The sequence below is a fragment of the Gossypium hirsutum genome, chromosome A12, assembly GCF_007990345.1.
Source record: "Gossypium hirsutum isolate 1008001.06 chromosome A12, Gossypium_hirsutum_v2.1, whole genome shotgun sequence".
NCBI lineage: Eukaryota > Viridiplantae > Streptophyta > Magnoliopsida > Malvales > Malvaceae > Gossypium > Gossypium hirsutum.
In genome coordinates this window covers 78,932,805-78,958,580 of record NC_053435.1, presented here as the reverse complement: position 1 = coordinate 78,958,580, position 25,776 = coordinate 78,932,805, and the positions used below count along the sequence as shown (strand labels likewise).

At 31.8% G+C, this 25,776-nt stretch overlaps 1 protein-coding gene, 1 long non-coding RNA gene and 1 pseudogene across 2 annotated transcripts; all 3 read right to left on the bottom strand.

The window, feature by feature from the left end:
• Positions 1-374: 374 nt before the first annotated feature.
• On the bottom strand, positions 375-1,365 carry LOC107938606 (uncharacterized). Its single transcript, XM_016871830.2, has 2 exons — positions 1,204-1,365; positions 375-1,117 (listed from the first exon to the last, which is right to left on the bottom strand). Exons 1-2 carry the CDS (start codon positions 1,261-1,263, stop codon positions 530-532), a joined length of 648 nt encoding a protein of 215 aa, XP_016727319.1. The 5' UTR covers positions 1,264-1,365; the 3' UTR covers positions 375-529.
• A 6,051-nt stretch (positions 1,366-7,416) lies between these two features.
• Positions 7,417-9,397, bottom strand: LOC121210883 (uncharacterized). The gene is made up of 2 exons (XR_005906156.1): positions 8,536-9,397; positions 7,417-7,774 (listed from the first exon to the last, which is right to left on the bottom strand). It is a non-coding gene; the product is annotated as an uncharacterized lncRNA (long non-coding RNA).
• Positions 9,398-20,656: 11,259 nt separating this feature from the next.
• Positions 20,657-25,776, bottom strand: part of LOC121210882 (3-phosphoshikimate 1-carboxyvinyltransferase 2-like) — a 25,186-nt pseudogene continuing 20,066 nt past the window's right edge.

The following is a 25,776-nucleotide window of genomic DNA, read 5'->3' as shown; positions in this document are numbered from 1 at the left end:
TATTCCGTTTTTCTTCAATAAAAAAAATTAAATCAAATTACATTATTAATCACTCAACTATTAAACTATTTCTACTTTAGTCACTAAACTATAAATCTTTCAATTTTATTATTGACGGTTTTTTTATCAATTTTGTTTTGGACACTCTCCGTTTAATTGTTAACAAAAATGATAGCATGATCTTTTTTAATTAGAATAATAACAGATGTAGTCCTTAACACTTGTAATTTTATCGTTTTGGTCTTAAATAATTCAACAAATTTAACCTTACACATTTATAAATTCTATTAATTTAACAATCAAACACATATTCATTAACAAATATGTGTTTATCTCTGCGAAATGAGTTAATCTCTTAAATTATACTAAAATCTAGTGCCCATTTAATCTTCTAATCATGATAAAAATGTTAATTTATTGATTAAATACAAAATATAAATATACTTATAAGTTTTAATCACTAAATTAACATTTTCTTTTTTAATTATTGATATTTACAAAAAGGACCAAAAATATCGAAAAAAAGAAATTAGCCTCGAAAAAAATGCTCCTCTCCTGATCGTTGATCGATATGTTTAATCCAACGGCTAGAACTGTTCTTGTACCCCACAACACCACCATCAGCCCCTATATGAGCAATATCCAGTCCCTGCCCCACGGGTAAAACCACTGATCTCACGACACGTGTTCCTTTACCAAGCACCCTATTCCACCTGAACCCTGAAATGGCCCTTCTACATGCATTCTTGCATGCCAAAATCGCACCCTTATGACTCAATTTAGCATACCTCAAAACCCTAGCGAAATCCTTCCGTTTCGAGTCAACGACGAGGAAGTCAATGCCCGATAACCCTTCCATAGCTTCCTCCGCGTCGCCGACGATCACTGTTGACGGCACCCCGGCCACCGCCATGGCCTCAACGTAGCTCGATTTCGATCGTTCGTCTTGGACTATGCACACGTGCCTACCGCTCGTGTGACGGGCTGCTACGGCGAGGCCGATGCTTGTAGCTACAGGACCACCGTATGACCATGATTCGACGATTAGCTTAGTGTTCCAACCCGCCGCCATCGCCGATAAGAACTCAGCAACTCCAGAGTCGTTGAAAATACGACACTGCAAAGCAATCTATATATTAGAACAGAAAATTTAAAAAAAGAAGAGAAAAACATATAATTAAAAAGATATGAAATTTAACTTACTGATTTAACAGTTTCTAGGTAAGCTTTTGAAGCTGTTTCTGGCGACCAAACCAGCTTCATCGTTTTCCTCAAATTCTCTTACACTTTTTTTTTTTTTAATTTTGTGTAATATTTGAGATTGGTTCAGCTTATAAATGCATGCAAAGTGGTGAAGGTGATGCCATTTTTGTGCAGCCGTTGACATTTATAAATTTAAAGGCCTGTAATATGTAGCTTTAGCATTGTTATTATTATTATTATTAATTTCTTTCTCATATGAAAAATGAAAAGAATATGCACTATTACATTATAATTTGGGTAAAATTGTAGTTTACTCCCCATACTATATTCAACAAATGGAGATTTACTTCTTCTTCTTCTTAATTTTATTTTTAAAAAAATCAAATCATGAGGTTGAGCTAAAATTTTTTTAATTAGTTAAAAATAATTATTTTAATAATCATAGTTTTGAATTTTAAATGAAATAAGAAATTTTGGGTCGGGTTCTTTTTTTCTTTTTAAAGTTCATATAAGTCGACAAACTCTTTTTTTTAACAGTGTTAGTAAGAGAATTGAATGTCAAAATAAAGAATAGGGATAGAAAAAATACCATACGGATCCCTGTATTAAGAGTTAAATTACATTTTTCTCTCATTACTCAAAAAATAGGTAAATTAATCCCTGTACATTAAACCAAAAAGCAAATCAATCTTTTTTGTTAAAAACTTTCATCTATTTGTACCGTTAAAAACTAGTGTGACTAATGTAGTAACTAAACAGTATCACATGTATTTAATGTTGATAAATATGGACCAATTTTTAATAGTAAAAATAGATGAAATTTTTAATAAAAAAATCAATTTGCTCTTTCATTTAACGTATAAGAATAATTTTACTCATTTTTTTTAGTAGAAAGGACAGAATTCAATCCGATTCCTAGTATAAAAACATTCATGATATTTTTACTACTAGGTACCAAAATCATTTCTAAAATGACCTCACAACGTATTTTTTTTTTGTATTACAATATAAAATTATCCAATATGAAAAAAAAATTTAACTTTTCATAAAAATATAGTTATTAAATTTTTTATTCACTAAGTGTTTGATATCGTACGTAAGTACAATCTTGATTTAGTCAACTCTAATGTTTGTCTTATTCCTTTGATTTCTTTTTGACTTAAGCTAATTTTCGTTTTTTTTAGCATTGCCCAATTAAAATATAATTAAAATTTTAATATTTTATTTATTTGTAAAATAAAAAAAATGATAATGACATGATAGATTTTGTACTACATACCATTAGAAAATTTATTCCAATATAAATAATCAAGAAATAGTTTAGATTTAATAAAATAAAAATAAATAAATAATTGCATGCTTTCAGTAATAGAAAAAAAAAGAAAATAATTTTCTTTTTCATTAATATTAATTAAAGAGATTCCAAAACAGTCTAATCCGACAAGTTGCAAAAACATTAATATTGTTTTTATAAGCTTTAATTAACTTAAAACCCTAGGTTTTTTATTCGAACACAGTCAATTTGACAGACAAGTTGAGAGGTTTTGTTGGGTTTGATTTTAAACTATCCATGTAGGAATATGTAATGAGCATGGGAGTAATGAGAAACCATTTTTAGGGATAAAAATTAAATTATAAAATTTTACGGTAATAAAAATATAACTTTATCATTTTAATAACTTATTTAATTAAATTTTTATTATTTTTAAGGTGTTAAAATATAATTTTAGCTTTACTAATTTAAGTTTTAAAAAAAATTTAAAAGGTATAAAGGAGTCAAGATTAAATTATATATTTTTATAAGAGTTAAAATGTAATTTTATTATTGTATTAGTTTATATTTTTATGGTTTTCAAAATGATTAAATAAAAATTCTAGTATTTTTTTAAATCCAAACTACTATATGTTAATTTAAGATTTTATAATATTCGGGACTAAAATTAACGATTTTTCATCTTAGAGGGGGCTAGAGCCCCTCCCTATCCCTCCCTTCACCCCTAAAGTATAGATACCTGTCAAACGAATTACAATATGGAATCAAATTAATATAGAGTATAACAAACAAAAAAATCGAAAAAATTCAAATCAAATCAAAAGGAATTAGATAAAATTAATAAATAATATATATTGGAACAAAGACTCACATATAGTAAATACTTATTATTCTATAAGAAAGAATTTGTGTTTAAAGTAGAAAATTATTGTAGTTGAGCAAATAACTAAGTAGCAGCAAGTTAAGGCTTAATGGCCGTATTTATGGGCGCTGTTCATTTGACTTTCAGAAAATTTGATTCCTTATGAACCCTAAATTTGTACGTACGGAAACTTCAACTTGGTCTATGATTAATAATAATAATTAAACAGGAAAAAAGAGGGGGTTGGGGGGGGGGGGGCGGAGGCTTCAACGTACGAAAATGGTGGAGATGCATGTAACTCACCATATGCCAACAATTTGATGAACCATATTCTTTTTTGTTTTTCTTAAAGATTTCTAAATATTGAGGGAAGGTATAGAGTTGATAAATTCCTCAACATGTTAGTATTGTTTTTAGGTCAAATTTGGGTTTTGTTTCCCAAGTCCCATCTTTGTCGAGGGTAGCATATATGCTCTTTGAAGTCATATAAGGGGCAATAGTTTAAATTTTACCAAGAGCACGATACTTATATTCTCTTACTATGCACAACTTGATTCAATGAGGCACTCTCACTTTGTGACTCTTACTTTTAGTTTAGGCTCCTTATAGAGTAAAGGAAAAAATCTTAGCTTGACCTGAAGATAATATCAACTCGTTGAGAGATCCACCGACTTCAAAATAACGACATTTAAAAGATTTATATGGAAAGAATTGACCTCCCTCAATATTAAATCAATGTGTGAATAAAGTTTTCGTTTACGGTTAAGAATTTTGGAATGCAAAATTTTAAATTTTCATCATGTGTGAGTTTAATATTTTTATTTGTTTATTTAGACAAAGTAATTATTTAAATTACTTTAAAAAAAATCTTGCAAGACTAAAATTATTTATAATATTTTATGAATTATATAAACATTTTCTTTCTTTTTTCTTTTTGGTGAAAGCAAAAACTTTGAGCACCCAATGAAGGCAGAGATAAGATCAAATTTAAAGTATATTTCCAAATTCTCAATTCTTATAATAAAGAAAAAAGAGAAAAAAAAGTCAAAATCCTAAAATACTACAATTTAAAACTAAGGGATCGATCCACTAATTGTACCATTAAAATATGTATAGTTTTGAATAAGTCTTTGTACATGCTCAAATAGCATACAATTACATTAAAAATATATATAAGTTGAAATAATGAATATATTATATTGATTGATTTTATTATATGTATAACCGTACGTACAATTTACATATAAAAATTTATAATTTTGAAGGAGACTAGTTTCTCTATTTATATGATATAGTTCCTAGATGTGACATTTTAGGCAGACTTCCATGCATGTCAACATATACCTTATCCTAAGATTAACACATGTTCTCTAAATGTTGAACCCATCATATGCGAGCTCATGTAAGAATGCGAACCCATCACGTATAAACTCATGTAAACGAACTATGCAAGCTATCATTATTGGAGTAAAGGGTATAAGGGGTTAGTAATGACGAGCACCATAACAACCTCAATTTTTTTAAAAAAAATATATTTTTTTATGATGTAATTAGCTTACATATTTAAAAAGCAAACCCAAGAAAAGTCTTTTATTATTTTGACAACATGAAATTATATTTATTTAAAAACCCTTTCGATAGGATATAGTTTTCAAGGGCACAATTTGTCATCACACATGAAAATGACTTTTTCCTAGGTCAATGCCCCCCTCTACTTGCACTATAATAAGAATTTCATTTTATCCAAAAAAAAAAACAATATTATGTTTGTTTTTGTTATTTACAAAATTAAATTCTCCAGCTTTATTATCTTACATCGGTTTTAGTTTTGTCCATCGATTTTAGTTCAAATTATTCTAATTCTTAATTTGTTTGTGCTTTGAATTAGTTTATAACTACTTTGTAATTACTCGAATAAATATATTTGTGATTGTGCTCTATTTGTACTTGCAAACTCTCTTGGAAAAAGAAAGCATGGCTTGAACTCAGCTTGACTCGATTTATAAGGCCTGATATCATTGAAACATAAAAATTAAAATAATTGGTGAATTTATCAGAGAGGTCCTTCTATTATAGAGACCTAATTAGGTCTCTCTACTATTAAATAGATCAAAGTTAGTCATTGTACTATTAAAAGGTCAAATTGAAATAGGTTTAACATTTATTGTTTTAAAAAATATCAAATATTATTTAACGGAGTTAATATTTTTAAAGTTTTTATGGTTTTGTAAATGAAAGATTTTGTTTAGGATTGAATTGCAATTGAAAATATAAATAAATTTCAAGGCATTTTTTATACAATAAATATTAGCTCTATCACAATTTGGACTTATTTGATTCTTTTTAATAATATAGGAATTAAATTAATTTATTTAATAATATAGAGACTAAATTGATTCAATCCCTATAATACAGTGACCACCAAGATACTTTAACCCAAAACAATTAAACTAAATTGCTCATAAGCTGACAAGCTGTTGCCTTTTCACTTACCTCAGAATGCTTGAAAGCTGAAGCATATATAGTTTTAATTGCAACTTGGAAGCAATAATTAGTTAATATATTTTAAATTAAGGTTTGAATTGAAAAATAAAAAATAAAAAATACGACATCTAACAAAGGATTACCTCACAAAATGTTCGAGTTTTTTAATTGGCCCCTACATTTTCAAATATTTTCATTCAATCTTTAAAGTATTGGTATTGTATCCATTAAATTCTTCTATCAACTTAATTGTTAAATGACGGTTTTTATATGATGTAAAGCATATTTAAAATATGTAGATTCACATTGTAAACATGTATTTACCTATCATAAGGAGAAATTCAATATGACGTGTTAAAAAAGTGTCATTTAAATTTAGAAGAATTATTTCTTCTTCTTCTTTTTAACACATCGAATTCAATTTATCCATGCAATAGGTATAAACATGTTAATATTTAGACCGATGATAAAACTTAATTGATACGATCGATATTGATACCTTAAGAACTCAATTAAAATTTTTAAAATTTTAATATTAATTTAAAAATTGAAACATAGTTAAAGGATTTGATGAAAATAACCCTAAAATAGTTAGGCTCATTTTTTTTTCCCTTAGAAACTTAGCAGCAAATTATGAAAAAATCCCCAATGAATCACTATAAATGGACCTAAAAAAAAACCCGATTTATAATCTTTATTTTGTTCATATTTTATAAATTGCACCAAATATTTTATAATCATTATCTTTGATTTTAAATTGATTCTTAATTTTTAAAGTATTTTAATTTAGGTTATTAAAATATTAATATTATATCAATAAGATTTTTTGAAAATGTAGCCTCAATTTAAGCATAAATGTAAGCTCAAATTATGAGAGATTTTGTTGCATATGAAATATCAAGGATCAAACACCAAGTACGCACACATTATAAGTAGAAAAAATAAAATTATCTAGGGAGAAATGGCAATAAAATTGAGCTACCCAGTGCAGAATTATTAGATTACGAGATGAAACATTATTGATACACAATATCAACGGATATGGAAAATGAGGGGAGAGAGTTTTGGTGAAGTAGAGAAGAAGATAGTAAAAATGAAATGTCTAAGTGTCGTCCCCCAAAGAAGGTCTTTAGAATATCATTATATAGGGGAATTAATCAGGTTGGATTTTTCTGAGACAAGCCTACACTTGTGAAGTGTGTAATTTAGGGCATACTATATAGGTTTTAACTTGAAATTTTATCAAGCAAATTTTGTTGTTCAATAGTGTGGTATAGGAGTCAAGAATTGTATTGCAGAATACCGCGAACCGTGTTTCTCATAAGTAAAAATTTGTCCCTCGCCTTGTTGAAGAAATTAGCAAGCTTAGAAAACGACCGTAAAAATCAAGTTAAAATCAGCAAACCGTGAAAATGACAGTTGTGATCTTAAATCGAGCTAATTGTTAGAATGTCGAAGGTTGCAATATGAATATTGAGCAAACCGTAAAAATGACAACCGCTATATGAATATCAAGCGAACTGTTAAAACATCCAAGGTTGCATATAGATATCGAGTGAACCATAAAAATGACAACCGCGATATGAATATCAGGTAAACCGTAAAAATGACACTCGTAATATAAATATCCAATGAAATGTTTGGAACCGGTGGTGCATTTTCAACATGTACATTATATAAAAAAAGGATAACGAAACAAACCATTTTGAATGTCCCCAAGTTTCTCATAATACTTGTTGCTAAACTTATCAACACCTACAGCTGTTGTTCCTATGTTATGGATTTTAGTTTGCCTGGATGAATCAACCGAATTGCTATCGAAGATGCCATAAATAATGTTGATGAATATGTGCAAACTAACTTCAGAATTCAAGGATCATTTGCATATAAAAACTGCACATAGAAGCCAGAGGTATGAAGAACTTAGTTGGTTGCCGAGTGCTTCTTTCATCCTGCAAAAATAGTGTTAATTGCCAAGCATATTTGTATAAGAAAAGACGTACAGACTTTGTCCCGATTCCTAAACCAAAACTTTAGTACGCCTAAAGCTCAATTCTAAGTAAACTTTGGGTCAAACAATATGGGGAACAATGTTGAACACTACAAACAGTAACATAATTTGGATCCCACCCGGTGGAGTGCTTGAGGGGCTTCGCTGGAAGAGCTCGCGAGCTCAATTCACACATCCCTAGCTATTCGTGAGCACAGGGCACAAAGCCAAACGAATAAATCGGCAAACACCTCGACTGGTGAATACGTGTTAACTCTAGGGTAGTATACATGTCAATATGCATGGAGCCTACCTAGAAATTCAATTCTATGAACAATAACTATATACTTGATTTTCCCACTAAGAAGGCACACAGAAAAACACTCAACATATATATATATAACTAAAAAGGATTGCAGCATCTCACCTGCTTATTCCTAGCTTGGATGTTCGTTCTTCTTAACCTTTCTAATTAAATTAGCCCACTGAAAATTAAGGCATGGCATCTAGCCGGGATTTCAAGGAGAACTTGATTTTGGATTTTATCAGACAAAATTGTTCATCAATGGGCTTTAAGAATCATTACATAACTCATCCAGATACAGATAATTAAGGAAAAATATTGTGAATATTAGTTACAAGCGTTGCAAGAAAACAAGGATGAAGGAAATTGAAGTAGAACAACTTGTGAGTTTTCTAGAATGGGGGAAATGAGATACAAACCTGTACATGCAGAAGAAATAAGAACTGGCAAAAGTCAAGTTTTATACAGGGGACAGAGAGCCAGCAATAGCCACTATTCCAACCTTTCTACCCAAATGGCATGCAAGTCCTAATTAATTATAACAAGGGTCACCCCCCCTTTTTTAATTGCAACATGAAGTCATGCACTTTTCCAGGCTTGAGTAACTGAGCTCTAAAACTGAAATTTTCTGCATTTAGAAAGCTATATTTATTGTGGTTTTAATAAATCATGATCATAAGACCACAATTCAAATACAATGGAATACTAAAAGAACCCCTGTAAGACTGCGCATGAGATTAATTCAGTAAATTCACAAAATTGCAGCATTTCATCCTTACATATAAAAAGAGAGAGTAAGACTTATCTGGAAAATGAAGTGAGGTACGGAGCATGGAAATTTTCCAAAAAGCAGGAATCACTTAAGCCTCCAAAAATAATCCCTAATTAGACAAGCCATTGTTTTGGGGGTGGATGAGGAAGAGTCTCCACGGGATTCTCAGTGGTTAATGGAGGAAAGTAACTGTTATTTGTTGGTTTCCGGCAAAGAGGGGATTGTCGAACCATGGTGATGTTTTATGGTGTGCTTTGGGTAGACTGATATGAAGCCAGTGTCCGATGGCTCAGTTTGGTTTCATGCAAAGACTAATAACGGGTTCAATTGTAGAAAGCTGTTGATCCATGGCCGTCAGTGGCGTCGAAGGGTACGGGTTTTGAAATTATTTGAAGGTCACGTGTTCGATCGACGTCCACGGTACTAATTGTTGATACAAAGTATAAACCAATGGAGGGGAGAGAGTTCTGTGAAGAAATAGAGATGGTAAAAATGGAATGTCTCGGTGTTGTCCCCCAAAGAAGTTCTTTAGAATTTTATTATATAGGAGAATTAATCAAGTTGGACCTTGGGTTGGGTTATTTTTATTATAATTATATAACAAACATCAAAGACAAGGTTCCATCATGGCGGTACAAACTTATGTCTTATGCTTTTTTTTCCCTCTAGTGTCACCAGTCACAGTTCAAAGCCTGTGACCATCGCACCAAATGCATCCGGTGGAGGTATTGTGTAGATGGAGATTATTTGGCCCACAAGAACTAGTCCGATTCAGTAAGTTTGTAACAGCCCGATTTTGACTCTAATTGGACATAGTGGTTTCGGGACCACAAATCCGAGTCTGAAAAATATTTTAATATTATTTTGTGTGTTTATGATGTGTGAATTTAAATGTGTGAAAGTTTCGTGAATTAATTTTGCTGTTTATGTGTTTAATTGACAAAAGTATCAAATTGCATAAAATGTGAAGTTTGATTATTAAGGTGTAAAGTGCTTATTTGATGGTGGCTTTTAAATATGAGGTTCTTAAAGGGCAATTAGCCCATTTTAAAAGATAGTGGACGGCAATGATAGTTAATATATACTTTTTATATATTAAATATAAAAGTTATAATAGTAATAGTATAATATTATATTATTATATCATTAAAACATAAAAGAAATAAGTTTTTTTTTCTTTCTTCATTGTTTGTATCACCGAAACAAAAAGAAAGAAACTTTGTTCTTCAAGCTTTAGCATTCGGCCATCTTAGGGATTTCAATTCAAGGTTAGTTTGATTTTAGTTTTTGATAATTTTTACGTTTTTGAGATCGTTGCTTTGAATACTTCAAAACCCATGTCTTAATTTTGTGAATTGATGAATATTTTGAATTATGCCATTGATGAATATTTGTGTTTTGGGATGTTTGATGATGAATAATGGAAGATATGTCTTAGATTAACATGTTTTGTATTGGTATTTTGATGAATTTGAGTATTTAGGGCTAAATTGTGAAAATAAATTTTTGAGGGACTAAAATGTGAAATAAATGCAATGTGTGGACTTGTATGAGAACCATGAATATTCGGCCCTTGTGTGTTATGGGCAAATTTTGTGTATTTTGTGTTTTGTGCAAAAAGGACTAAATTGCAAAAAGTGCAAAATGTTAGGGGCAAAATGGTAATTTTCCCATTTATGTATTGTTGGACTCAAATGAATGTTTTGATGAATAAAAAGGTTAAATTTGACTATGTTTAGATCAAGGAACGAAGAAAACGAATTTGGATCGGGGGAAGTCGAAGATAATCGAATAGTCGATCGTGTTTGCTGATATCCGAGGTAAGTCTATTAGCTATTTAATGTCATAAAATCAGTATATAAATAAGTATATGAGCTGTTTTTGGATGAATTATAATTAAAAATATGATAGTTGAAATAATTAAAAGTATGAGTGAATTATATATATATTATGCAAATCTACATCTATATGTTCTCGTATTGAACTTAGGTATGCCATTTATACAAGTTTATAAGGGGTTCGACTATGCAACTATGCATGTATATGTTCTTGTGATAAATTTAAGTATGAAACTTATATATGAAAAAGGGAGATTCGATTAGGTATGTATGTTCTTGTAAAGGTTCTTGAACGGGGTTGAAGAGATGAAATTATTAGCTTGGATTATCTTAATGTGTTTGAAAGTACGATATTAATAGTATGCTTCAATGTGTTAAGTTATATATATATATATATATATATTCGGATGTATAATTTAGATATTGAGTTGAATTTGATGACTGAACTTTTTATACCGATGTGGGTTAAGGATATAGTTTATAAATTATTGAGCTAAATTTTATGTGAATTCTATATACCATTATGATATACAACTCCTATGAATTGAGATTCTTTTGTTAAAGCTCAGTATCATTCGGTTTATCGTTAGTGACATAATTCAGACTATAAGTCTAGCAGGCTTAATGCCGGTGACACATTTCAGACTATAAGTCTAGCAGGCTTAATGCCGGTGACACATTTCGGACTATAAGTCTAGCAGGCTAAGAGCCGGTGTATTGAATCAGGTTTTAAAACCTAGCAGGCTAAATGCCGGTGAATCCGTTTAAAGCATGTGATAATATACAATTGATACCTCTATGATTTTGATTATATGAAATCGATGTATACATAAATGTTCAATCACATGATTTTAGTCATATTAACTTGATGAGCATATATATATACATATATTTGGTCTAAGCAATTGATAGATATGTATATATATATATGTTGCATTCGGCATAGGTGGATATATTTATGTGTATGCATTCGGCATAGGTGAAAATAAGTGTATGTATCTATGCATTCGGCATAGATGGGTATAGGTGCATATGTGCATTCGGCATTTATGGATGATAAGCATAAAAATTTGGCTTTTGATATATGTAGTTGAATAGTTGTATTTAAATGGATTCGATGAAGTGCGAACAATAAGTACTCTAGAAATCAGTATATGCTGTTAAGGATTATGCTAGTAACTTGATTATATGCATATAATGTATATACATTTGTCCGTTTATGTGTATTAGATAAATATACATCCTTTTAGACTTAAACAAAATGACTCAATAAAGTAGTGTTTGATTAGTAATCATATTTGATGATTGTAATTTCAATAAATTTACTTAAAGAATTATATGATTCTTTATATGTATTATAGATATGCTGTAGACTTACTAAGCTATAAAAGCTTACTTTGTTTGCTTTCGTTCATTCGTTTTTATAGATTTTTTTTTGAGACGCGTTATGAGCTCGGGGATCATCAGTACCGCCCATCACACTATCGACTTCTTTTGGTATTTTGTTAAATATTTGAACTCGATCTTATGGCATGTATAGGCTTGATAATGTTTTGGATAATTTTGAATCCTATTGTGTAAATAGCAATGCGAAAAGAGTTTAACTTCCATGCTTGAATTTGATTATATATGTTCATGAATTGGACTTGCATTTGGAATTAGATATTAAAGTTATGTTTATGTGAGCTTGGTTTCGTAATGCCTCGTAACCCTGATTCGGCGACGGAGACGGGTTAGGGGTGTTACATTTTATTGGTATCAGAGCTACGGTTTAGTCGATTCTCGGAACTAGCGTAGCGTGTATGAGTCTAGCTATACATGCCATATTTTTATATCGAGATAGTGTGATGACTGCTGACGTCTAAAAATGTGTTTTCGTATAGTAATGGATCCCGAACGAGCCGTAGCTGATGATGTTGAGAGTATAGCGCTTGCTCCCGCGCAAGGGACAGAGCCAGTAGATTCTCGACCAATCTCGAGTAACCAGGAGGGAGAGGCTAAACAAGCCTTCTACCAAATGATGAATGACTGGTTTACTCATTATGTCCGAACTAATCCGGTTACACAACAACCTCCACCCCCGACTAATCCATCTTCGATTCCTGTTATACCCCAAGTAAGTGATCCGATGAGATTACTTAAGCCTCCGGTTGACAAAATTCGAAAACACGGGGCCGAAGAGTTCAGAGCTACTGATGATGATGATGCTGAGCGAGCTGAATTCTGGCTTGATAATACTATTCGAGTGTTTGATGAGTTGTCTTGCACCCCTGATGAGTGCTTGAAATGTGCCATATCCTTGCTACGGGACACTGCATATCACTGGTGGAATACACTAGTATCGGTGGTTCCGAAAGAGCGAGTGACCTGGGAATTCTTTCAGACTGAGTTTCGTAAGAAATACATCAGCCAGAGATTTATTGATCAGAAACGTAAGGAATTTCTTGAACTGAAACAAGGTCGTATGACAGTGACAGAATATGAACGGAAATTTGTGAGACTTAGTAGATATGCTCGAGAGTGTGTTTCAACTGAAGCTATCATGTGTAGAAGATTTGAAGATGGGCTGAATGAAGATATTAAACTGTTAGTTGGTATACTTGAGATAAAAGAGTTCGTAGTACTTGTTGAACGAGCTTGTAAAGCTGAGGAGCTCGGGAAAGAGAAGAGGAAAGCTGACTATGAAACTCGAGATTCTCGTAAAAGATCATTCAGTAAATCATTTCAGTCGACCTCAAGGAAATTCAGAGCGGATCATAGCCAATCTAAAGCTACTGCAGGGTTTCCTAAGTATGATCGAGATCGACCCCCTGTGAGTTCACGAGCTACTTAAGTTGCTAGCGTTGGTAGTGTTCGACAAAATAGATCAGAGTGCAAGCATTGTGGGAAATGGCATCTTGGGGATTGCAGATTCCATGATCGGTCTTGCTTCAAGTGTGGTTCAAAAGATCATTTCATTCGAGAGTGTCCGATGGTAGCTGAGCAAAACACTGTGCAGGATACCAGACCGAGTAATGTGCCAGTCCGAGGTAGACCACCGAGACAATTGAGTAATGTAAGTGGTAGTCAGAGAGGAACCAGGGACACAGCAATTCGATCTGAGGCCCGTGCACCTGCCAGAGCTTATGCCATCCGTGCTCGAGAGGAGGCTTCTTCTCCAGATGTTATTACTGGTACTTTCACTCTTTATGATACTAATGTTATTGCATTGATTGATCCTGGTTCGACTCATTCTTATGTGTGTGAGACTTTAGTATTCAGTAAGACTTTGCCTGTTGAGTCTACTGAGTTTGTAATTAAAGTATCGAACCCCCTGGGCCGGTGTGTTTTGGTTGACAAAGTGTGCAAGAATTGTCCGTTGATGATTCGAGATTTATGTTTTCCAGCTGATTTGATGTTGTTACCATTCGACGAGTTCGATATAATTCTGGGTATGGATTGGTTAACTCTGCATGATGCTATTGTAAACTGCAAACGGAAAACTATTGATCTACGGTGTCAGAATGATGAGATTATTCGGATCGAATCTAATGATCTGAATGGTTTATCAGCAATAATATCCTCGATGTCGGCTCAGAAGTATGTGAGAAGGGGTTGTGAAGCTTACCTTGCATTTGTTCTTGATAGTAAAGTGACCGAAAAGAAGATTGAATCTGTACCAGTAGTGTGTGAGTATTCAGACGTGTTTCCCGAAGAATTACCGGGTTTGCCACCTATTCGAGAGGTAGAGTTTGGTATTGAGTTAGTACCAGGGACGACTCCCATATCGATAGCTCCGTACCGTATGGCACCGACCGAATTAAAAGAATTGAAAGTACAGTTGCAAGAGCTGACTGATAAAGGTTTTGCACGACCGAGTTTCTCTCCTTAGGGTGCACCAGTTCTATTTGTGAGAAAAAAAGACGGAACGATGAGAATGTGCATTGATTACCGGCAACTCAATAAAGTGACTATAAAGAATAAGTATCCGTTACCACGGATTGATGATTTGTTCGATCAGTTGAAAGGGGCTACTGTGTTTTCAAAGATAGATCTGAGATCAGGCTACTATCAGTTGCGAGTTAAAGACTCTGATGTGCCAAAGACTGCTTTCCGAACGAGGTACGGACATTATGAGTTTCTTGTTATGCCTTTCGGACTTACTAATGCACCTGCTATTTTCATGGATTTGATGAATCGGATCTTTAGGAAGTATCTGGATCGGTTTGTGGTAGTATTTATTGATGACATTTTGATCTACTCTCGAGACGAAAATGAGCATGCTGAACATCTGAGACTTGTGTTACAAACTTTGCGAGATAAGCAGTTGTATGCAAAGTTTAGTAAATGTGAGTTCTGGTTACGTGAAGTCAGTTTTCTGGGCCATGTTGTATCAGCATCGGGTATTTGGGTTGATCCGAGTAAAATTTCAGCTATACTTGATTGGAAACCTCCGAGGAATGTTTCGGAAGTTCGAAGCTTTCTGGGGCTCGCTGGCTATTATAGACATTTTGTGAAAGGGTTCTCTATGATTGCGACCCCGATGACAAGGCTACTACAAAAAGACGTTAAGTTTGAGTGGTCAGAAAAGTGCCAGAAAAGTTTCGATCAGTTGAAAGCTCTTTTAACCAAAGCTCCAGTCCTAGTTCAACCTGAATCGGGTAAAGAGTTTGTTATCTATAGTGATGCATCTTTAAATGGTTTGGGCTGTGTATTGATGCAGGAAGGCAAAGTTGTAGCCTATGCCTCGAGACAGTTAAAGCCGCATGAAAAGAACTATCCGACGCATGATCTGGAATTGGCCGCTATTGTATTTGCGTTAAAAATATGGCGTCACTATCTGTTTGGCGAAAGATGTCATGTTTATTCCGATCATAAAAGCTTGAAATATTTGATGACTCAGAAAGATCTGAATTTGAGACAGCGTCGATGGTTAGAATTGTTGAAAGATTACGAGCTCGTGATTGACTATCATCCGGGAAAGGCTAATGTTGTTGCTGATGCCCTAAGTCGAAAATCACTGTTTGCTTTGCGTGCAATGAATGCACATATGGTTATGTCTGATGATGGTGCGATAGTAGTTGAGTTGAAAGCAAAACCGTTATTTGTTCAACAGATTTGTGAAGCTCAAAAAGCCGATGATGATTTAATTGCAAAACGAACTCAGTGTGACTTAAATGTTGATTCAGAGTTTCTAGTTGATACTGAGGATTGTTTGAGATTCAGAAACCGATTATGTGTTCCGAAAAATCCAGAGTTAATTCAGATGATTTTGAATGAAGCCCATAATAGTCGATTTTTTGTTCATCCGGGTACCACGAAAATGTATAATGATCTGAAACAACACTATTGGTGGCATGGAACGAAACGAGACATTTCTGACTTTGTTTCGAAATGTTTAATATGTCAGCAAGTAAAAGCCGAGCATCAGGTACCTTCTGGATTGCTGCAGCCGATCATGATACCTGAATGGAAATGGGACAGAGTTACGATGGATTTTGTATCCGGTTTACCGTTAACACCCAGCAAGAAAGATGCAATTTGGGTTGTTGTTGATAGATTGACAAAATCGGCTCACTTTATTCCGGTTCGTATTGATTATTCGCTTGATAAACTTGCTGAATTGTACATTTCTCAGATTGTAAAATTGCACGGAGTGCCTATTTCTATTATTTCGGACAGAGACCCGAGATTTACATCGCGATTTTGGAAGAAATTACAAGATGCTTTAGGTACGAAACTACATTTTAGCACAGCTTTCCATCCGCAAACAGATGGTCAATCGGAGCGAATTATACAGATACTTGAGGACATGTTGAGATGTTGCATTCTCGAGTTTGAAGGTACGTGGGAACGATATTTACCTTTGATTGAATTTGCTTATAATAACAGCTTTCAATCTAGTATTAAAATGGCACCTTATGAGGCTTTGTACGGTCGTAAATGTCGTACACCACTGTATTGGACCGAGCTCAGTGAAAATAGGATACACGGGGTTGATTTGATTAAAGAGACCGAACAGAAAGTGAAAGTGATTCGGGACAGCCTGAAATCAGCATCAAATCGTCAGAAATCTTATGCGGATTTGAGAAGAAAAGATATAGAATTTCAGATCGGCGATAAAGTGTTTTTGAAAGTCTCACCGTGGAAGAAAGTACTCAGATTCGGTCGTAAAGGCAAATTGAGTCCAAGATTCATTGGACCGTATGAGATTATAGAACGTGTCAGACCGGTTGCTTATAGATTGATGTTACCACCTGAGTTAGAAAAGATTCACAATGTATTTCATGTTTCGATGCTCCGTAGATACCGATCTGATCCTTCACATGTGATTTGTCCGACGGAGATTGAAATTAACCCTGATATGTCATATGAAGAAGAACCGATTAGCATTCTGGCTCGTGAGATCAAGGAATTACGAAATAAGAAAATTCCGTTAGTTAAAGTATTGTGGCATAAACACGGAGTTGAAGAAGCAACTTGGGAGTCAGAGGATACAATGAAGGAGCGTTATCCAAACCTATTCACCGGTAAGATTTTCGGGGACGAAAATCCCTAAAGGGGGGAGAGTTGTAACAGCCCGATTTTGACTCTAATTGGACATAGTGGTTTCGGGACCACAAATCCGAGTCTGAAAAATATTTTAATATTATTTTGTGTGTTTATGATGTGTGAATTTAAATGTGTGAAAGTTTCGTGAATTAATTTTGTTGTTTATGTGTTTAATTGACAAAAGTATCAAATTGCATAAAATGTGAAGTTTGATTATTAAGGTGTAAAGTGCTTATTTGATGGTGGCTTTTAAATATGAGGTTCTTAAAGGGCAATTAGCCCATTTTAAAAGATAGTGGACGGCAATGATAGTTAATATATACTTTTTATATATTAAATATAAAAGTTATAATAGTAATAGTATAATATTATATTATTATATCATTAAAACATAAAAGAAATAAGTTTTTTTTTCTTTCTTCATTGTTTGTATCACCGAAACAAAAAGAAAGAAACTTTGTTCTTCAAGCTTTAGCATTCGGCCATCTTAGGGATTTCAATTCAAGGTTAGTTTGATTTTAGTTTTTGATAATTTTTACGTTTTTGAGATCGTTGCTTTGAATACTTCAAAACCCATGTCTTAATTTGTGAATTGATGAATATTTTGAATTATGCCATTGATGAATATTTGTGTTTTGGGATGTTTGATGATGAATAATGGAAGATATGTCTTAGATTAACATGTTTTGTATTGGTATTTTTGATGAATTTGAGTATTTAGGGCTAAATTGTGAAAATAAATTTTTGAGGGACTAAAATGTGAAATAAATGCAATGTGTGGACTTGTATGAGAACCATGAATATTCGGCCCTTGTGTGTTATGGGCAAATTTTGTGTATTTTGTGTTTTGTGCAAAAAGGACTAAATTGCAAAAAGTGCAAAATGTTAGGGGCAAAATGGTAATTTTCCCATTTATGTATTGTTGGACTCAAATGAATGTTTTGATGAATAAAAAGGTTAAATTTGACTATGTTTAGATCAAGGAACGAAGAAAACGAATTTGGATCGGGGGAAGTCGAAGATAATCGAATAGTCGATCGTGTTTGCTGATATCCGAGGTAAGTCTATTAGCTATTTAATGTCATAAAATCAGTATATAAATAAGTATATGAGCTGTTTTTGGATGAATTATAATTAAAAATATGATAGTTGAAATAATTAAAAGTATGAGTGAATTATATATATATATTATGCAAATCTACATCTATATGTTCTCGTATTGAACTTAGGTATGCCATTTATACAAGTTTATAAGGGGTTCGACTATGCAACTATGCATGTATATGTTCTTGTGATAAATTTAAGTATGAAACTTATATATGAAAAAGGGAGATTCGATTAGGTATGTATGTTCTTGTAAAGGTTCTTGAACGGGGTTGAAGAGATGAAATTATTAGCTTGGATTATCTTAATGTGTTCGAAAGTACGATATTAATAGTATGCTTCAATGTGTTAAGTTATATATATATATTCGGATGTATAATTTAGATATTGAGTTGAATTTGATGACTGAACTTTTTATACCGATGTGGGTTAAGGATATAGTTTATAAATTATTGAGCTAAATTTTTATGTGAATTCTATATACCATTATGATATACAACTCCTATGAATTGAGATTCTTTTGTTAAAGCTCAGTATCATTCGGTTTATCGTTAGTGACATAATTCAGACTATAAGTCTAGCAGGCTTAATGCCGGTGACACATTTCAGACTATAAGTCTAGCAGGCTTAATGCCGGTGACACATTTCAGACTATAAGTCTAGCAGGCTTAATGCCGGTGACACATTTCGGACTATAAGTCTAGCAGGCTAAGAGCCGGTGTATTGAATCAGGTTTTAAACCCTAGCAGGCTAAATGCCGGTGAATCCGTTTAAAGCATGTGATAATATACAATTGATACCTCTATGATTTTGATTATATGAAATCGATGTATACATAAATGTTCAATCACATGATTTTAGTCATATTAACTTGATGAGCATATATATATACATATATTTGGTCTAAGCAATTGATAGATATGTATATATATATATATGTTGCATTCGGCATAGGTGGATATATTTATGTGTATGCATTCGGCATAGGTGAAAATAAGTGTATGTATCTATGCATTCGGCATAGATGGGTATAGGTGCATATGTGCATTCGGCATTTATGGATGATAAGCATAAAAATTTGGCTTTTGATATATGTAGTTGAATAGTTGTATTTAAATGGATTCGATGAAGTGCGAACAATAAGTACTCTAGAAATCAGTATATGCTGTTAAGGATTATGCTAGTAACTTGATTATATGCATATAATGTATATACATTTGTCCGTTTATGTGTATTAGATAAATATACATCCTTTTAGACTTAAACAAAATGACTCAATAAAGTAGTGTTTGATTAGTAATCATATTTGATGATTGTAATTTCAATAAATTTACTTAAAGAATTATATGATTCTTTTATATGTATTATAGATATGCTGTAGACTTACTAAGCTATAAAAGCTTACTTTGTTTGCTTTCGTTCATTCGTTTTTATAGATTTTTTTTTGGAGACGCGTTATGAGCTCGGGGATCATCAGTACCGCCCATCACACTATCGACTTCTTTTGGTATTTTGTTAAATATTTGAACTCGATCTTATGGCATGTATAGGCTTGATAATGTTTTGGATAATTTTGAATCCTATTGTGTAAATAGCAATGCGAAAAGAGTTTAACTTCCATGCTTGAATTTGATTATATATGTTCATGAATTGGACTTGCATTTGGAATTAGATATTAAAGTTATGTTTATGTGAGCTTGGTTTCGTAATGCCTCGTAACCCTGATTCGGCGACGGAGACGGGTTAGGGGTGTTACAAAGTTGTTGAAGAAGTCTGTCAGAGTGAAGCCTGGTTGGCCAGATAATGAAGATATGGCAAGTTAGGCTATTTTGGTAATTAATCTTAGAAGATTGATAGAATCATATCTTGTAAAGATTAGATTAGATTTGATATGACATATCTTGTAAATCCCATGATTTAAGGGATGCAGTTAATCGCGCTTGTCAATGTATTATAATCTTGACCATCGGTTTTGGGGAGCTCAACTATAAATAGAGAGTCTCCCCCTCATTTGTACTCACTCCATTCATTGTTTCATTAATCTTTGTGAATAAGAGAATATTGAGAGCATTTATTCAAACACCTTGTATGTGCTCTTTCTGTTGTTCTTTGTAAGCTTCTTTTGGCATAAATCACTTTCACTTTACAAATTGGTGCCTTGGAGGACTTCTAAAGGAATCCTCACTTGAGTAAAGGTTGACTTAGGCGAGTTTGGATGAACGGATCGCCTAAGGCTGCACGGATCGCGAGATGAAAGATCTAGCCCTGTAACACTAGTACAAGTAAAAGAGTCATTTAATGCTTCGCAACCCTCTTGAGAATTTTGAAGTATTCGGGGAAGGTTTTCCGAGCACAACCAAGATCTTTGATGGCAATTGGAACCTCTGTGCAGCTAGTGAGAATGTCATAGCCATTTTGTGTTCATCATAAGTATCGATTACTGTCACGTTTAATTTCTTTGGTGGAGTAATCACGCAATAATTCGACCCTTCTTCAACCATTGCTCTGAGCTGCAATATGAAACCAATGTAATTAAGGGAAGAACCCCGAATCAATATCTCTTGCCAAGATTGTTTTAAGCATAAAACTAGATTGGAACTATGTAATGACCCCTAACCCCATACCGTCGCTGGAACAGGGTTATGAGACATTACCAATTAGTATAGTACAATACAGACATTAATTAAATATAAACGTTCAGACTCATCATAATTTTAAGATAATGTCCCTTTAATGGGCCCTCGCGGTCCAATATGAACAATAAAAATCAATTCGGGACTAAATGAGAATTACTACGAATTTTTCTTTCAAATTTCAAATTCATGCTATATACCATTGCCAATCATAATTTACTTATTTTATCAATACTTTCACAACCTAAATAACTCTCATAAGACATCCTAGGTACATGCCATTACAAATGCTCAACATGCTTTACCTCATCGAATTCGGGATCGGCTTGGGATGCTGATTCAATGATCTAGCCTTAACTTAACCTGCGCACGGAAACAAACAATACGCTGAGTATACACTCAGTGGTATTTCTATAATCTGAACACTTAAACAATTATAAAACATATTAATTTATATATATTGAACTATTCTAACTCAATGAGTATTCAAACATTCACTTTCCAACCAATGTTTTGGTCTACTTTAAATTCAAAATCATTTATTATTTTTCAATAGCAATTAATCAATTAGTAATATTCATTAACGATCAGTCAATCAGAACAATTATTTATTTAGTAATAGTCAGTTATTCAGTATCAATCAATTGATCGGTTATCCAGTAACAGTCAATTATTCAGTAAAAATCAAATATACAGTAACAATTAAATTATTCAGCAACAGTCGGTCTTTCCAGCTCCTTTATTTACCCCTATTAATATGACTCGGACCTAGACGGATACACGGATCCAACCAACACACCAGTACGGCACATAGTGCCTCATCGGTTGAAGTCGGAACAGTAACAGTAACAGTAACAGTACGGTACACAGAGTACCTCGTCGGAACAAATCCGGAGCAGTAACAGTACGGTACACAGAGTACCTCATCGGAACAAATCTGAAACAGTAACAGTAACGGTAACAGTAATAATATCCGACACACAAAGTACCGAATCGGTAACATTAACGGTAACAGTAACAGTAGTCGGCACATAAGTGCCTGATCAGTAAGCCGGCAAAACCCGTACTCTTCCATATCCTATAGCATGCCAACTATATCTGACTAGCCCGACTAGTTAATAGGGTATTTAATTCACTTTCCAATTTTCAATTAATTCATATTTTAATTAATTAACTATATTTTTTCAATTCAATATAATTCCATTCACTTTTCACTAATAAATATTCAATTTCACAATAATCACAATTTTCTATCAATTTCATCACACTTCCAACTACATATATTTCCAATATAACAAATATTTATTATTCAATTTCCACATCAATATTCATTTCAATTCAAACATTCACATATATTCATAAATTAATTCAATATAATCAATATTCAATCCAATTCAAATAATCATCTCAAAACACCTACTACATATATATATATGTTAAATAATAAATCCAACAATTTAAGTATTAAGTTCAGATTATAGAAATACAAACCGTATTTTCTCGAGCTAACTCTCGTTGTCTTTGCCATTTTTTCTTACTTAGCCGAGATTTCTCGAGACAACGTTAGCTATGAGAATTAAAACAATTCATATTTGTTAATTCACTACTAATTTATATCTAATTAATACAATTTCTACTTTAATTTCAATTTAATCTTAACTAAATTCACTTACTTTTTCCATCTCAATTCATACTTCATTTCTATTCAAATTTTGTCCAAACTCATACTTAACTATTAAATTTCCAGCATATTTTCCTAAGTTCAAAATTTCATCAATTTAGTCCCTACAACATAAAACTTATGAATTACTTTACAATTCAATCCTTATTTCATTTTTAACTTGAATTCCTATCAAACTAACCCCTAATTCATCTTTTTATTCAACATGAAAAATATTTAGAAATCTAATAAATTTCAAAATATTCACTTAATTTCATCAAAACCTTGTCCCAAAGCTTCCAAAACATCAAAATTAAGTAAAAAAGGCTAAATTGACTTACCTATTTAACTTTTAAGCCTTGAAATCTCAATTTTCCCCTTTTCCTTCTTTCTTTTTTCCTTCGTTCTTTCTTTCCCCTGCTCTCTGTTTCGTTTTCATCCTTTCTTTCTTTTTCTATTTTTTTTCTTTTATTCCTTTTACTTTTTATATATATATATATTATAATAACTTAATAATAGCTATAATAAAATATCTATTTAATAACTAATATCTATTTTACATTTGTATACACATATATTATTACATTTGTCTTTCTTTAATCTATTCATTATATAAATATCTTTTACTTAATACTAATATGTAATTTAATAATATACTTATATAATAAGTAAATATACATGTATTTTACAATTGTATGTATATTAGTATTACACATGTCACCATATGCACCATACATTTGTCAACTTTTTATTTATTTTTCACATAAAAAACTTATAATATAATTATTTAATTAATAAATACCTTTTATAAATAATAAATATCTATTAATACTTAAATACAAGCATTACAAGTATATGTATTTTTATTAATACACTTGTACCCAATCATTACCACACATTTGTCTTACTTTTATTTATTTATCATATAATATCAATTTAATAATAATAAATACATTAATATTTACTTAAACAATAAGTAAATACATACATGTATTACAAATGTGTGTATTATATTTATTACACTTGTATTTATTTTTGTCATACACTTGGCACTCTTTTGGCTTATTTACTTATTTAGCCCTTTCAATTTTCTTTATTCTATAATTAAACTTTCACACTTCATTCAATTTAATCCTTTTATCCAATTATCCTTAATTTAAGCTAATTCACTTAATTAAACTCTAATTAACCACTCGATTAACTTCGTAAATATTTTTAATAAATATTTACGAATTTATTTTTAGAAACGGAGACCCGAAAATACACTTTTTTTATAACAGTAAAATTCAGGTCATCACAAACTACCTTCCGGAGTTCCATGCATATAGCAACCATCCTTTCGGTCTCTTTCACCCTTCAACCTGCCACTGAAGTAACCCAAAGAAGATGTTATTACAAAAGGTCTCCTATTTATGCTATTCATATATACTAAAGGGTAGAATACATTAGTAGTAAATTTCTTTTTTGGTCACTCAAATATAAAAAATTATAAAATGGTTACTCAATTATTTAATTTTATTTTTTATTCATCAGCACACTAATGGTGACAACTTTTAAAAGTAGCATAATAGTAAGTTTAACCCTCAACATTTATACATTGTGTTAATTTAGTCTTGATTCTAAAAAATTTAACTCTCAACATTTATGCATTGTATAATTTGATATTTGTTTGCAGTTTTGCTTTTCTTTGCGACATTTTCACCTAAAAAGCTAAAAATTAAATTTATCAACTAAATTTGATTGAAAAAAATATATATAAAAATAGAAACACTAAAAAATCTAATATAATAATTTTATTTTTTTATTTTTTAAAATTAATCCTCAATGTCACAAAAAAATCAAAACTGTAAAAAAAAACTAAATTACACAATGTGTAAATGTTAAGGGTTAAAATTGCTATTATGCCAATTTTAAAAGTTACCATCATTAGCCTGCTCGTGATTAAAAAATAAAATTGAATAGTTAGATGACAAAAAATAAAATCACTAATAGTTTGGTGAGTATTGGTGTAGTTTACCCTATACTATAACATGTTCAAGATTATACAATCTCTTATGGCACTAGGACCATCAGCGTAAAGGGCAACAATAGCGAGAGTCATAGTAACATCTAGCATTTTGTTCATCTTTACATCAATAGCATGCAAGTGTTTCCTCCTCAATGAATTTCTCAGGGGTCCGATGATAGTTACGCTAGTCTTGGTCCAAGTGACTTTGGAAACCATCATCTCAACAACCTCAGCAAATTTTACATCACCCTTAATACAGTGGTAGAGCCAGGATATTAATCTTAAGGGGACAAGTTAAAATTAGACGTGCTACGTAAAAATAATCGATTCAAAATAAGCAATATTCCAACATAACAATCGATTTAAACATATAAACAATCGATTTAAAAGAAGAAGTATTCTAACATGACAATCGATTTAAACATATAAAAAATCGTTTCAAAAGAAGCCGTATTCCAACAATTAAGAAGAAATAACATATCATTACTTAAAATTGTGCACGACGTTCTATCATTTCAATTTCATTCCATATTCAAATCATAAATAGCATAATATATAATTTTTTACTTTTAATCAAACATACTCATGCTTATGCTTGTTCAACCATTCGAAATCATAATAGTCAAATTCAACTTAAAATCAAGAATTTACTAACTTTATAATTGAAATCATAGTTTTCATTTCGAAATATAATATTTTAAATACTAAGTAAATCAACTACTAATGACAAGCTTATATATACATGGTTTATCAAGTTGACAACTTAAGTTTCCTAATCCGAAATTCACATAACTTTCAACTCGGTTAACCATTTTTATTTTGTTTTCACCAGAATGCTCACTGTTTCACAAGCTATCATTTGATATAATTTTAAACAAAGTGACAAATGTTTTCTTCCTGCCCTTCACTTTGGCCGAAACTTACTATAAAATTATCTAGCTATTTTTGTTTCATTTTACATTTCTAGCAAGTTAGAAACATGCACGTTTCACTTAATTTTATAAGCTTCTATCAATATCCTTTAATGTCAACTTTTAATACACTTAATAAAATAAAATAAAAACTATTGGTACATATATGTAAAACAAGCTTCAAAGATTCAAAATTTGTGAAA